The sequence below is a fragment of the Sinocyclocheilus grahami genome, unplaced genomic scaffold (genome assembly GCF_001515645.1).
Source record: "Sinocyclocheilus grahami isolate Dianchi unplaced genomic scaffold, SAMN03320097.WGS_v1.1 scaffold483.1, whole genome shotgun sequence".
Taxonomy (NCBI): domain Eukaryota; kingdom Metazoa; phylum Chordata; class Actinopteri; order Cypriniformes; family Cyprinidae; genus Sinocyclocheilus; species Sinocyclocheilus grahami.
This window is the reverse complement of record NW_015505662.1, coordinates 753,430-767,994: the sequence shown is the minus strand read 5'-3', so window position 1 is coordinate 767,994 and position 14,565 is coordinate 753,430. Positions and strand designations below refer to the sequence as shown.

The 14,565-nt window shown below is 38.3% G+C and overlaps 1 protein-coding gene across 3 annotated transcripts in view; it reads right to left on the bottom strand.

The window, feature by feature from the left end:
* The window catches only part of LOC107553860 (USP6 N-terminal-like protein), a 28,378-nt gene that overhangs the window by 2,363 nt on the left and 11,450 nt on the right, over window positions 1-14,565 (bottom strand). The window contains exons 2-13 of one of the 3 annotated variants that reach the window (XM_016236184.1): window positions 11,276-11,349; window positions 8,853-8,938; window positions 8,539-8,578; window positions 8,278-8,358; window positions 6,308-6,415; window positions 4,884-4,993; window positions 3,749-3,797; window positions 2,024-2,144; window positions 1,831-1,925; window positions 1,677-1,742; window positions 876-975; window positions 225-377 (exon numbers count right to left, since the gene is read on the bottom strand). In XM_016236184.1, the coding sequence (XP_016091670.1) occupies window positions 225-377; window positions 876-975; window positions 1,677-1,742; window positions 1,831-1,925; window positions 2,024-2,144; window positions 3,749-3,797; window positions 4,884-4,993; window positions 6,308-6,415; window positions 8,278-8,358; window positions 8,539-8,578; window positions 8,853-8,938; window positions 11,276-11,341 (1,075 nt within the window). In that variant the 5' untranslated portion in view covers window positions 11,342-11,349. The other 2 variants (XM_016236185.1, XM_016236183.1) reach the window with 2 other exon arrangements.

Sequence of the window (14,565 nt, the reverse complement as noted above, 5' to 3'; positions counted from 1 at the left end):
GCTTCCGACTTGTTTAGAAAACCATTTGTACAGGTGCTCTAAAGATCCACACCATAAAAAGTGCTTTGTGGAAGCTTCTCTAACTGGAACCTTTATTTTTTAAGAATGTACACTTTACAGACTCCAAAGACATCCAGATTTTTGGGAACAAGGCTTCCTTAATTATTCTTTCTGGTATTTGCTCAGAATGTTCTCATTTACAAAAAACACATTTTGTATTTTACCTGGAGGAGGGAGGTCGAGCTTCATCCTGCGGAGCTCTGACATAGACGACTGTAGCTGCTCAATAACGGCATCGTCGCTCATAGTGGAGGAGGAAGCAATACGCTCCTGCAGAAACTCCCTCAGGTCCTCCAGAGACATCTTCAGAAGATGCTCTGACCGGAAAAGAATGAGACTTTAGACTTTATAAGCTTCTAATTAAACACTTCTACACTACCCAAACAGCAACATTAAAGAACTATTGGTTGAAAGAAACTCTAGGCAGCTCGTTTAGTACTAGAACCACAACTCTTTTGTGTTTTTGAGCACAACCGCCCAGACTAAACATTATTTTAACATTATTCATTCAGCAGAAACTATATTCTAAATAGTCTCTTAGTTGATGCTTTTATCCAAAATGACTGACAATACACTTGATATATATATATATATATATATATATATATATATATATTTACTTGACGTGTATCTGGAGTAACCCTAAGTCAAGTTTTCTTGCTCAAGGGTGCAATAATGAATCACCCCATATGGGATTTGTACCTACAAACTTTTGGTAACCCGATCTTTAATCACTACATAGTTCTATGTTGTACACAAGGACATGGTGATAGCTCATGTGGTTCAACAGAAATCCACCAGAGTTGGATTCTTACTTTTGTGCAATTTGAGGAGAGTATAGGCCATGCCGGTTAGAACTTTTTCTCCCTCTAATATGTAGATGTCCCAAAGACGCAGGGTGAGTGTGAAGGGTGTCTATACAGCAGAAACACAACAGACTCGAGTCATCAACCAGCTAAGCAGTGCTCCAACATTAATAAAACATTGACACAGGATTCTCTAAAGAGTTCAGCCCAACCATATAAAACTAAGCAGATGATGTTTCCAGTCTTTTTCACACAAAAACTTCCTGTATGTGAATGATGTAATTCTCCTTACGGAGTTGCAGAATTTTGACTATTTTGACTCGGCTGCTAAAAAATTATGTCCTGTCCAGGCAAGACCACCGATAGGGTAGTAAAGAAGACCATTTATCTACACCTAAAAGGTCCATAGTAGTACCTTTTTAGAGTAGTAATATGTGCCCTTACAGTACCACTACTAACCTTTTAGGGGTAAATAAGGTACAAAGATGTCCCTTTAAGGGTACTGCCCCCAGTGACAAGCATTTGTACCCCTAAAGGTACAATTTTAGAACATTGTTTTTTTCCTGAGCGTACTTGGATCCATCATATCGATTTGTTGAGGTCACATTGTATAAATATTTTGTGGAGATTTTGTCTGAGACTGGAATACCAGTTCAGACAGACCTGACTCTTATATTCATACAAGACAAAGTGAATGTTTGTGACATGTTTTAGGTTTCATTGTGATTTACTGAACGTTTCAACTCCATAACTGAGACCTAAACACGGTGAAAATGTTGTAACAAGTTGAAAATTAAAATTGTGCCTCACCCTGTCAATAAAACACTGAAGGAACCATTTGATTGTGTAGATACCAGTGGACATCTGTTCCTTATCCTGGGTTTAGGAAAACATTTGAAAAACTGAGAAAGTGTTTATATGTTGTTAAAGCCAAGCAACCTGAGGTTAAAATAAGAAATCTCACCAAGTGTTTCCTGAGTTTGGGAAGGAGTTTAGACAGTATTTTGTCATGATGAACCTGAAAACGCTGGAGTTTGGGAAACCCTGGGATGAAGAAGCCTTTAAGAAACCACAGAGGAAGACAGATATGTATCACCAATTACAGAGTGTACTACAAAAACAAAGATATCTATAGAGAGACTTAGCATGACACTCACCATGCATGGCATGTTTCTGATTGGTCAGTAGTTGTGATAAGGCCCAGAATGCATCTTCCTCATTCATGTACATGAGCAGAATGGCAGCGATCTGACTCATGCCCTGACAGTAGCTCACTTCCTACACATAACCAGATAGACTTAGTACACTTTGTCACAAACTTTACTCAACATTCAGACATAGAGGATTGACCTAAGGATTAAATGCTCATTTCACCAATTACAAAACAATAACTTTGTAGTACTTTAACTTGACATAGAAAAAGAAAGTGGTCAAATTCAAAGTCTCCTGCTTCTTGTTCTCTCCACTTCTCTTGCTCACTCCAACTCTACACCCCGCCTCGTCCCATGCGTTCCGAGTCACCCTCCTCTTGCCCAGTTGACCCAGTTTCTACTGGCAACATCGGGAAGGAAAAGGAATATGGTACCATTTCCCGTCTCTTTGAGACCGACACACACCTATTTTTTTTACAAGCAATGAAATTTATGTGCATTTCTTGTCCCAGCAGTTTTGTCAAACGTCAAAACATCATTATGTAAAAAAAGATTTCTTCCATTTGTCTTTGTCCATCCTCTGTATCATCTATGTTTAGGGTCAATTCCCAGTAAGTACCCAATAAATAAAGTTGCATATCATCCAATTAGCACCAGACAGATGGCCTTTGTTAAAGTCTTAAGACCCTGGTCACCCATATTTTTCTAATAAAAATATACAGTCATATACACCTAGGTTGGCTTGAGGGTGAGTAAATCATGGGGTAATTATACATTTTTGGGTGAACTATCCCTTTAAGTCATGAATCCTCATTAGTCATGATTTGCTATATAGGCAGCAACTCCACACACCATGCAAATATAGTTCTCCACAGAAAATTTGACTTGCTAGCTGGTCTTACAACCAAGTCAAACTGGTTTTAGAATAAATTTTTTTTTGAGTTTTGTACAGTCAGAGATTATCAATTTCACAAAAAAAATCAGTAGTGTATAACTGGCGCAGACTTTTCAGACTATGATTCTATCCAGCTGAAGGATATCAAACTTGTTTTAGAACTGGTTTTAGAACACACATTGCTTTTATTTGTCTCCTAGCAATGAGGCGCATGTTTCTGCATGAGTTTGCGGCGTTTGGAAAGACTTAATGTTTGGTACTGTGTAAAAGATCCAGTCATTTAGTGTATAATACCCAGATTTACAAAGGTGGCAAGTGTATGATGCCTAGTGTTTTAAAATCAGATTTTAAAAGACACGTAATGCATTCCAGCTTTAAGTGTATTCCATTATTAACTTTTAAGCACATACATTTACAAACAAAAGGGATTATGGGCAATTTAACCCAAAAACCACACATGCACAGTCTATCATTCGGGTTTATAGTACCTACTATTTTCAACATGCTACCATCTGGAACACAATTCTCCAAATCTTGCATTTTATACAGTACGGATGGTATTCAAATTGGCATGTAGCCATGTCTTTATTCACTGATGCAAATACAAGCTTTATTTTCGGGTTAGGTTCTATAGCCATTATATTTAGCTTAACGTAAGGACAATAGAAGTCGATGGGAAGTCGCCATTAGCAGAGTAATTGTCTGTGTGTGTGTGTGTGTGTTGACAGGGTGGGACACCGAACTTCTTCCCCTCTGCTCTGGTTCATCCAGCACATGCTGTTCTGAGTTGCATAACACATTTACACACAAACATTCAAACTCTGTCAGTCTCTTACCGTGTTGTAGACTGAATACGCTGCCAGCACATTGAACAGGGCTTGCTGTCTGTAAAGGACAAAAAACACAGCTCAATCAAACTGTTCCCAGTGTTACAAGATGGCTATAATTATGATTTCAAACATTTAGTTCAATGTATACAGTAACCAGGTCAATGACATGATGCCAATATTTCTGTAATCCCAAATCGAACAGCAGAAAGAAACCAGCTCACAGTAGCAGAATCCATCCATGCACAAACCATCACATCCAAAGGACACGTATGTTAATAATTCATAATGTCTGCAGATTTGAGAAGATTTAGCAATGCACAGCAAGACCCTTGGTAAGAGGCCAGAGGAAAGCAGAATTGTGACTAGTGTCGTAGAAACACTCATGAGCAACACAAACAAACAGCAGATGTGTTAAACAGAACTTCCACCCCATATCCTCTTATTGGCCACGCAGTGCTAATAAAAATGTAAAAGTCATTGCTCAGAACTTCCATCCACCAGATACCCTGTGCAAAGAGGTTGTGGTTGATCTATGTATGTTGTGGGTGTGTAATAAAAATGTAAAAGTCATTGCTCAGAACTTCCATCCACCAGATACCCTGTGCAAAGAGGTTGTGGTTGATCTACGTATTTTGTGCACTTTTATCTACAAGACCCTTTCAGTTTAAATTTAAGTGGGATGACACTTTTGAATATCAAATATACGGAAAGATTATTGAGTGGCTTCTGGGCAACGTTTTGTTAAAAATGTATGATACACTCATTGGCTGTCAAATTTGGGGTTGATGACTGTCCATTTTCAAGAGGATATTCAATCCCAAGTGGGTCTTTATGATTGTCTGGTACGAAAGGAATTTTTTTTTTTTCGTGACACTGTGGCAGAACTTTATGCTGTTGTTATGGACATCATCAAAGTATATATTTATTCTGGGGATGATGGTAATGAGTCACCGGTTGTATCATTTCCTGTGAGGCCGCTCACAGTAACAGGAAGTTGAACAAAAACGCAGTAAAAAAAAAAAGGAAGTAGTCTGAGCATCTCAACTGAAAAGCACAATGCCAAACAGACCTTGAGTGAAATGAAGATAAAGACTTTCTTGAGTGTGTGTATGTGTATGAATTCATGCAATAGCTTTCTTACTTGACCCCAAAGCGATCCATGAACATGATATGGTTTCTAAAGGTCCTGTTGACATCAAGATCAATCTGCTTAATTTCTGTCGAATACTTCTTGGCTTGTTCCTTCATTTTCTGCAACATGAAAACAAAAAAGTTGGCAATAACTGTTATATTTTTTGGGAAACTACAGAATATCCAAAACTAAAGTAAAACCAAAACTCAAAGTTAAATGCAACATTTTAGCGTTAGCAGCACCAAACAGAATTGCAAAAATAATATTTTTTTTAAAAAGGTTTCACAAAAACTGCCCGCATCTGCTATTGGTCAGACAAACAGATAGTCCCACCCCAAACTGATGCAACGGAGTAAAGGTCCTCAGAGCAATATACTCAGTAAGTTAACCTACAAATGGCTTACCAATGGTTATCTATGCATATTAAGCTTATAGGAGAACTTTTTAAACATTGTCACTATAAACTATTGTTGAACAGAAAGAGCTGCATCAGCTATCCACAGGAAAAATAATACATACAATATTGGTTATTTCAGCTTTTATATATTTAGAAAATTAGCAGATGACTGCAGTGCACACTGCTACCTACACTACAGTACACCTAAACCATGGCTGCAAACCTGCATCTAAATTTTCATACAAAAACCAAAGACACTGGTTTCAATTTAAGTGCTACACATCTGCTATTCACATTCGTCAGAGCAGCAAACCAGTTATAAACATTACAGCAGCACCCAGATATATTTAGAAATTCAGATATAATAACACGGTCAGTTATAAATACAACTCTTGAGCTCTAAAGATTCTGAAATGACTGAAAACAAAAATAAGTATTGGTACCACGGCACATCACATGATCCTTCAGAAATCATTCTAATATGCTGATTTGCTGCTCAAGAAATACTTCTGATTATCAATTATCAACATTTCTGTGGAAACGTTTTTTCAGGATTCTTTGATGAATAGAAAGTTCATAAACCAGCATTTATTTGAAATAAAAATATATTTTGTAATATGATAAATGTCTTGTCATTTTTTATCAATTCAATGTGTCCTTGAACGTAGTGTATACCATTTCTCAGGTAACCAGACTTTTGGTTTGCAGCATAAAGTCTGGTCCACTTTGCAGGTTATTCTGTTTTATTTTCTTGTATTTTTCATATAATACCTTGGAACTTATGTAATAATCGTCAGACTACACAAAGCATGCAAACCAGAAACCTTTGTTATGAAATAAAACATTGTTGTGCCAAGAGGGCAGATTGGAGACAAAACACGTCTGGCTAATTTAAACCCAAACAATCATACAGGACAAAACAAAACCCAAACAAGCGAGTCATTGAATGAATGCACATCAAACAGCCACTTTTCATTCAAAGGACCAAGTGGAGCCCAAACACATCTCACAAATATGATTCCTGCAAAGCTCCTACCTCGTACTTCCTGTAATTTGCCTCTTTCACCTTTTCCACATCCAGCAGCAGAGCCCAGGCTTGACCGCGCAGCTTCAAGGGAATCCCCTTGTATACCCGCTTCATCATCTGCAAAATGCACATTGTAAGAGGAAACAAACAGATGGCGAGATTTATTTTGGGTCTTTAAAGGTGCTGTATGTAAATTTTTGACTCTACTAAAGCATAAAAATACCATAATATCTTTGCAGACATTGAAGAAACATGCGAAGTTAACATTTGTTTATCTGAAAAACAATGCTACAGTCAGTTATTCTACTTTGAAAATGTGCGTTCCGGGCCAGAATGTCGGTCTGTTTTGGTTTGTGAAACCCGCCCACTGCCAGTTTACCCAATAGTATTTTGGCACCCCGGGTTGCCAGTTGGCGGAAAACACAGCGTATTTCATTTCATTCATTGTCAAGTGCACTCGTTCCTGTCGTCAATCTGGCAACCTGCGTGTGGGTCAAGTCTGAGGAGGAGGGGCCGGGTGGAAAAAAAACCTCTCCAATATTTTGAATTTGAACTGCAATACCTAGTTCAACCACTCGGTGTCAATCCTACATACAGCACCTTTAAGCTTCCGGATGTAGCCTTGAGTGGCATATTATGTGACTATAATGGCAGCAACAGCAATGAGATAAGAGACTACAATGCTCAATTACGCAATATATTAAAGGGGTCATATGATACGATTTCAATTTTTCCTTTCTCTTTGGAGTGTTACAAGCTCTTGGTGCATAAATAAGATCTGTAAAGTTGCAAAGACTAAAGTCTCAAATCCAAAGAGATTTTCTTTATAAAAGTTAAGAGTCAGCCACGCCTACCTAAAACGGCTCGTTCTAACACGCCCCCACATACCTACGTCACGATGTGGGAAGATTTGCAGAAGAAATACAACAACTTTGCGCTGTGGATCGCCGGATCGGCTTTCACCGTGGACGAAGCGGAGTCCAGACCGGGGTCATCACATGTTGTTGCCGCAAGCCCTCCGGACGCTCCTTCGTCGAATCCGCCGGCCGCGCCGTTCTCAAGCCCGCCGCCTCTGCTCACGCTAGCCCTCCGGCCGTTCCTCTAGGCCGCCGTGTGTGACGCTGTGTTTTGTTGTGAAAGCGAAACTACTTTGTTTGGTCTTCCAAAAATAGACACGACTAGAAATCAGTGGTTAAGTTGTATTTACAACACTGTTCCAGAACACTTCAACCCAAATATTCCGATGTGTGCTGCGCATTTTATGGAGGACTGTTTCCTGATCCTGGTAGAGTAGACAACAAAGCCGGCTGTTCTGACTCACAGAGTGCAAGTACGTTTTTTTATATTTAAAGAATTTGCCACTGACGATTCAAACGTGATTTTTGAGCAGTGTAGAGTAGGGCTTGTTGTTTGTCATTTCTCCGATCACAAATGCAGACATGGTTTTATGTTTACGCGGCGCGATGCAACGCAACGGGTAAAATGACAGTACAAGTCATTATTATGTCCCCACTGGATGCAACGAATGCCTTGTTTATAATGAGTTTTCATGTTTTTGAATCATCGCTCCGGCCTGACAGGGCATCATCACAATACGGTAAGGGGCGTAACATTTCCGTCACACGCTTGAGGTATTCGGCCAATCATAACGCACTGGATAGCTGGCCAATCAGAGCACACCTCGCTTTTCAGACCGATGAGCTTTGTATAAATCAACGCGTTTCAGAAAGGCGGGGCATAGAGGAGAAACAATAATGTACAGTATGTGGAAAATAATGTGTTTTTTGAACCTTAAACCGCATAAACATTTCATTACACCAAATAATGTTATTTTTTAGCAACATCATATGACCCCTTTAATAAAAAAAAAACATTATATACAATTCTTAATATAGTTAATCAGCCTAACTATTTTACAATGGCTTCAAATGTGTCTCATCCAATTAAAGCTCTAAGGAACTATCAAATGTATTAGTTACCTTTTCACTGTTGCAGTACTTGTCCCACTTTTTCACCATCTTAACCCATTTTTCCTCTCTTTCAACCTCCTGGAGTTTGTACTAGGGAAATAACATACTGAATTTTAGTCTTGAATCCAAAATGTACATAAAATAAAGAAGCCATTCATCAAGAACACCCTAATTCAATAGATTAACTTATCTAAAACTGAATTTTGCCACAAAAGATTTAATAGTGATTAGAGGTGCAAAGAAAGCTGATATCATATGATATAATGTCACCTTCTCCTCCACTGCGGTTGGTGTTGGCAGTTCCTCTTCACTGGAAAAACAAATTAGAAAGGGGAAATGGTTGTTTAATCTGTAGAAGTATTAAATGAATCAGAAGCTTCCTTCAAATAACAACTAAGATTTTACTGTGGATTTATGAAAAACAATCCTGACAAAACTGTTCTAGCGGTAACAATCAACTATTGCCCAAAACAAACATAAAAAGTCATATTCTTCATAACAACATAGTCCAGTTGAGCGTTTAACATCTTCAACTGAAGACAGAGGTCATTAGTGTTAAAACTGCCAGGACAGATGAGACTTACTGCAGGAAACCGAAGCGGTCTGTGACCTTGTAGATGCTGTAGTCGGCATCCTCCCAGGGGTTAATGTGCACACCCTCATGCCTGCCCTGCAACCGGCCCAACAAACAAACTGAGAAACTGGAGCAAAGGCAACAGACCCTTAAACCAACAGATGACTGGAACTCAAATAAAAACATGACTTGAAGGAATAGGTCACCAAAAATGAACATATTCAGTTAAAACAGTTCAAAACAAATATGTCAGTGGATTTTTGTACTTTTTCACTAGCCAGAAGTTATAGGATTATGAAGTTATGGATTTGCTTCTTCTAAACATGCAAGTTCTCTCTAATTGATGGTCTGGAGTGTTGTGGATTACAGTGATCTTTTTATCAGCTGTTTGGACTCTCATTCTGATGGCACTCATTCACTGCAGAGGATCCACTGGTGAACAAGTGATGTAATGATACATTTCTCCAAATATGATGAAGAAACAAACTCATCTACATCTTGGATGGCCTGAGGATGAGTATCAGCAAATGTTCATTTTTGGGCAAACTATTCCTTTAAAGGAAAAGGCAAGAAAAACATTTGAAAACACCCCACTTCTTTTTTAGAACAATCCAGATCTCTAAAATAAATAGGGATGATACAAGAAACCCCCAGAATCCACAATTTCTGCAAACTGAATATATTTCTGTCTATCCTGAACATCTTATCTGTCTAAGCTCCACAGCCTTATCTAAAGGTATCTGAAGGACGCAGAGAATTTCCAAGTATGCAGACACATAGTCAATTTTTGAGTGTAGCAGCAATGTTAGCATGACATCCAGCTGTTGTCCATCAAAACACTTCCTCCTCAAAAGATTTTGGCTGTGTCCGAAAGCTAGAACTTGCTGGTTTTGCAAGCTGTATATGGAAGTATGAAGGCACAAAGGATTGTCCGTATCCAATGTTCACATAAAATCCTGTCTACTAAGACAGTGGTTCTCAATCTCAATCCTGTCCTGGAGTACCCCCAGCCCTGCACATTTTGTATGTCTCCCTCAATTGTCACACCTGATTCAACTCATTAGCTCATTAGTGGAGACTGCATGACCTGAAGTGGGTGTGTTAGATATAGGGAGACATACAAAATGTGCAGTGCTGGGGGTACTTCAAGGAGAGGTTTGAGAACCACTGTACTAAGATCTGGCAAGTTTTTTGTGAATGCACTGTAAATTTCAATTTGTTAACTTTACTTTAAATCTTGCAAACCTATTGCCTCAGAAAAATCTAGTTAAGGTTTGGTATATTCAAGTTTTCATAAATTGGCTTCTGAGTAAATTTTAATATACTGAGCAACCTAAACTAGATTTTTCTGAGACAATAAGTTTGCAAGATTTGCTTCCAAGTAATGTTAACATACTGAAATTTATAGTGTGCAGCACAGATATACCTTCAGTGCCCATGATTTCCCGCAACCATGTGTGTGCAGTTTACACAATAAAATGGCATCTGATGGAGCAATTAAGAGCAGAAGAAACTAATACAGCGGAACACACACTGTAGTCTCAAGATATTTTTGGTTTTATCAGAAGCTCATTTGAACTTGGTCTTATCTAAATCTAATTTGAATTAGTTTCAGATGAAGGCCATCCAATTTAGTTACTGGAGGGCCACTCTCCTGCTCCAACCCTAATTAAATTCACTTTAACCAGCTAATCAAGGTCTTCAGACTCATTAGACACTTCCAGGTAAGTGTGTTGGAGCTGGTTGGAGCTACACTCTGCAGGATACGGACGGACCCTCCAGGAGCAGGATTGGAGACCGCTGATCATTAGATGTGATCATTAGATGTGATTGTTTATGCCTCTGAAGCCTGGCTGAAATTTTCCATAGGTGGTACCTTTAAACAAAACCGCTGTCTGTGAAGTCATGACAGCAAGGCAGACTCAGCCACAATCTATCCAAAAAATTACCACAATATGAACCACAACTAGTTTACCTACAAATTATAACATCAGCATTTTAATAACTTGTCTCACATCAGTTGTGTGCAGCATTTCTAAAGAAAGCTGTTCCTTGCCAAGAACAGCAAACTGCAGCAACTTTTGTAGTCTAGTGGTAAAATATCTGGGATAGTTGATTCATGAGCTATCACAATCATTCCCTTGAGCAAGACACTTAAACTTTGGCTACTCCAAGCACTGACATACCCAAATCTTGGTGTACTGCATCATGTGTGTACTGCAAAGGCATCTGCTTAATGACCACTTAGGCTACTACTTTACTTGGGCTACTTTTCCAATATGCATTTCTGTCCATGCCGCTGAGGGTCATGGACAATCATTAACCAGTTTCCACTTGTCTGGACATCGGCTCATCCATTCAAAGTTCAAATGAAGGTCAACAATTACTGGTATAAAAAGTCTGAAGGTATACAACTGAAAGGATGTAACTTGCCTTCTCATATTTTTTGATGATCTCAGCCCGTTCTTCAGCTATTAGAGTATCAATGTCCTTCTTCATCTCAAAATCTGAAAAGGAAACAAAACAAGCAGAAGCCTTTGAGCAAACTGGCTCCTGTAGATGCGTGCAAACATGTTCCTTAGATGTTGTTGAATATGACGCATTACTAATAATACCCTTCTGATCTGCCTTCAGGTCTGTTTGGCTAAAATTAGGGCTGGGCGATATAGTTAAAAAATGTATCAATGATATAATGTTTCATATCGTTCGGTATCGATAATTATTTAAATTTTTTATAACCTTTTGTAAAACAAAGAGCAATAGAATTTTTTTTTTATTTAACCACTGTATTTTTAAATTAACCCAATTTATTGAGTCAAACAGCAAATATTTTTAGTTTTAACAGTCAAACACAAATTAAACAAATATCTAATTTCTAATGTTTTATATGCAGATTAAATAGGGCTTAAGGAAACTTTTGGCTTGTCTCCCGAGGCCACAGGAGGGCGCAATGAGCAATATAATGCAGCACATTTAAATTGTCAACGGCTCATTTGAACTTGGTCTTATCTAAATCTAATTTGAATTAGTTTCAGATGAAGGCCATCCAATTTAGTTACTGGAGGGCCACTCTCCTGCTCCAACCCTAATTAAATTCACTTTAACCAGCTAATCAAGGTCTTCAGACTCATTAGACACTTCCAGGTAAGTGTGTTGGAGCTGGTTGGAGCTACACTCTGCAGGATACGGACGGACCCTCCAGGAGCAGGATTGGAGACCGCTGATCATTAGATGTGATCATTAGATGTGATTGTTTATGCCTCTGAAGCCTGGCTGAAATTTTCCATAGGTGGTACCTTTAAACAAAACCGCTGTCTGTGAAGTCATGACAGCAAGGCAGACTCAGCCACAATCTATCCAAAAAATTACCACAATATGAACCACAACTAGTTTACCTACAAATTATAACATCAGCATTTTAATAACTTGTCTCACATCAGTTGTGTGCAGCATTTCTAAAGAAAGCTGTTCCTTGCCAAGAACAGCAAACTGCAGCAACTTTTGTAGTCTAGTGGTAAAATATCTGGGATAGTTGATTCATGAGCTATCACAATCATTCCCTTGAGCAAGACACTTAAACTTTGGCTACTCCAAGCACTGACATACCCAAATCTTGGTGTACTGCATCATGTGTGTACTGCAAAGGCATCTGCTTAATGACCACTTAGGCTACTACTTTACTTGGGCTACTTTTCCAATATGCATTTCTGTCCATGCCGCTGAGGGTCATGGACAATCATTAACCAGTTTCCACTTGTCTGGACATCGGCTCATCCATTCAAAGTTCAAATGAAGGTCAACAAATAAAAAGTTAAAAAGTCTGAAGGTATACAACTGAAAGGATGTAACTTGCCTTCTCATATTTTTTGATGATCTCAGCCCGCTATTAGAGTATTAGAGTATCAATGTCCTTCTTCATCTCAAAATCTGAAAAGGAAACAAAACAAGCAGAAGCCTTTGAGCAAACTGGCTCCTGTAGATGCGTGCAAACATGTTCCTTAGATGTTGTTGAATATGACGCATTACTAATAATACCCTTCTGATCTGCCTTCAGGTCTGTTTGGCTAAAATTAGGGCTGGGCGATATAGTTAAAAAATGTATCAATGATATAATGTTTCATATCGTTCGGTATCGATAATTATTTAAATTTTTTATAACCTTTTGTAAAACAAAGAGCAATAGAATTTTTTTTTTATTTAACCACTGTATTTTTAAATTAACCCAATTTATTGAGTCAAACAGCAAATATTTTTAGTTTTAACAGTCAAACACAAATTAAACAAATATCTAATTTCTAATGTTTTATATGCAGATTAAATAGGGCTTAAGGAAACTTTTGGCTTGTCTCCCGAGGCCACAGGAGGGCGCAATGAGCAATATAATGCAGCACATTTAAATTGTCAACGCAAGGAAATAAATGTCTATAAAAAAACCTGCATTACGTCTAAATTAACTCATATAAATCAAATATAATTTGGTAAATTGCATAAACAATTATGAGCAAAACAGCATCACGTATTTATGCATTGCTTAATACAAAGAGCCGAATCACACATCATGCAGATTGCATTAAAAAACATAAGAGACGCAGTGAAAATTAATAAACTTCCACAAATTCGCGACGTGTTTTCTAAAAGTTTAAACTGTTTTAACTTTGCATGGCTACATCTCTTGTGTGAGACGTAAGTGCAGCAGTCATATTTGTCCGTCTAAAAATGCGCTGAATATGCATCTGTGTGAATGGCTTGGTTTAGTTTTTCACATAATAAAGATCTTCTCCACATTGAGCTTCTATATTTCTCTAATATTTTGAATGCATAACAGCAGCGACGCATCTCGTGGGCTAGACTAACAAAACATTAAAATGCAACAACGCACTTACATCATCACCATATCTCGTGCGCCACTGATGACGCTCCCTGATGCACTCCTAACATTCAAATACAAATGCTTATTTTAAATTCGACTAATATTCATTCTTTATTCACAATCTCCTCATCACAGGCAGGCACAGCACTCAATTCAGCATGTGTTCCTGTTTGTGTGTGCTATCTGCGTCACTCATAGCACGTGCCTATATCGTGCACTATATCAAATTTTTTTTAATATCGTTATCGAAGAAGGTGTACCGTCGATAAATATCGATACCGTTTTATCGCCCAGGCCTAGCTAAAATGCATGAAAATGATCAGTGGCATCTACATTCCACCAAAATTACAAGTTGCAACATTCATCCAAGTTGTGCCTGAAGCTGACAAACAGCCATGTGAGGGGGGTTGCACGTTTATCATGAGCCGAAAACAGACTGTGCTGTGATGTCAGCTAATTCTTCAGACAACATTCTTGTCAGGAAAAGTGCTAGATAAACACATACAATGCGCAAGAACACCAGGACTTCAGTCACATGGGCAATCCATCAATTATTACACATCACTGTGCAGGCCAACAATTCAGTCTTTACCCTTTCATGTAGATTACCCAAATGTACGGTTCTCTGGTCAGATTCATACACAAACCCAAGCTTTGATGGCAATTTAATATTTGAGCAAGTCAATTTTCAGTTCTGTGCTGGTAACTAGCCCCATTGTGGCCTAAAGCAAGATAATCTTGTTATTTCAGGGTGAAGTAACCATTCATAAGTTGTCTGTTGAATTAAAATGCAACTCAAAAGTGTGACTCTTAAAGGAGACATATTATGCCCCTTTTTACAATAAGTAATATA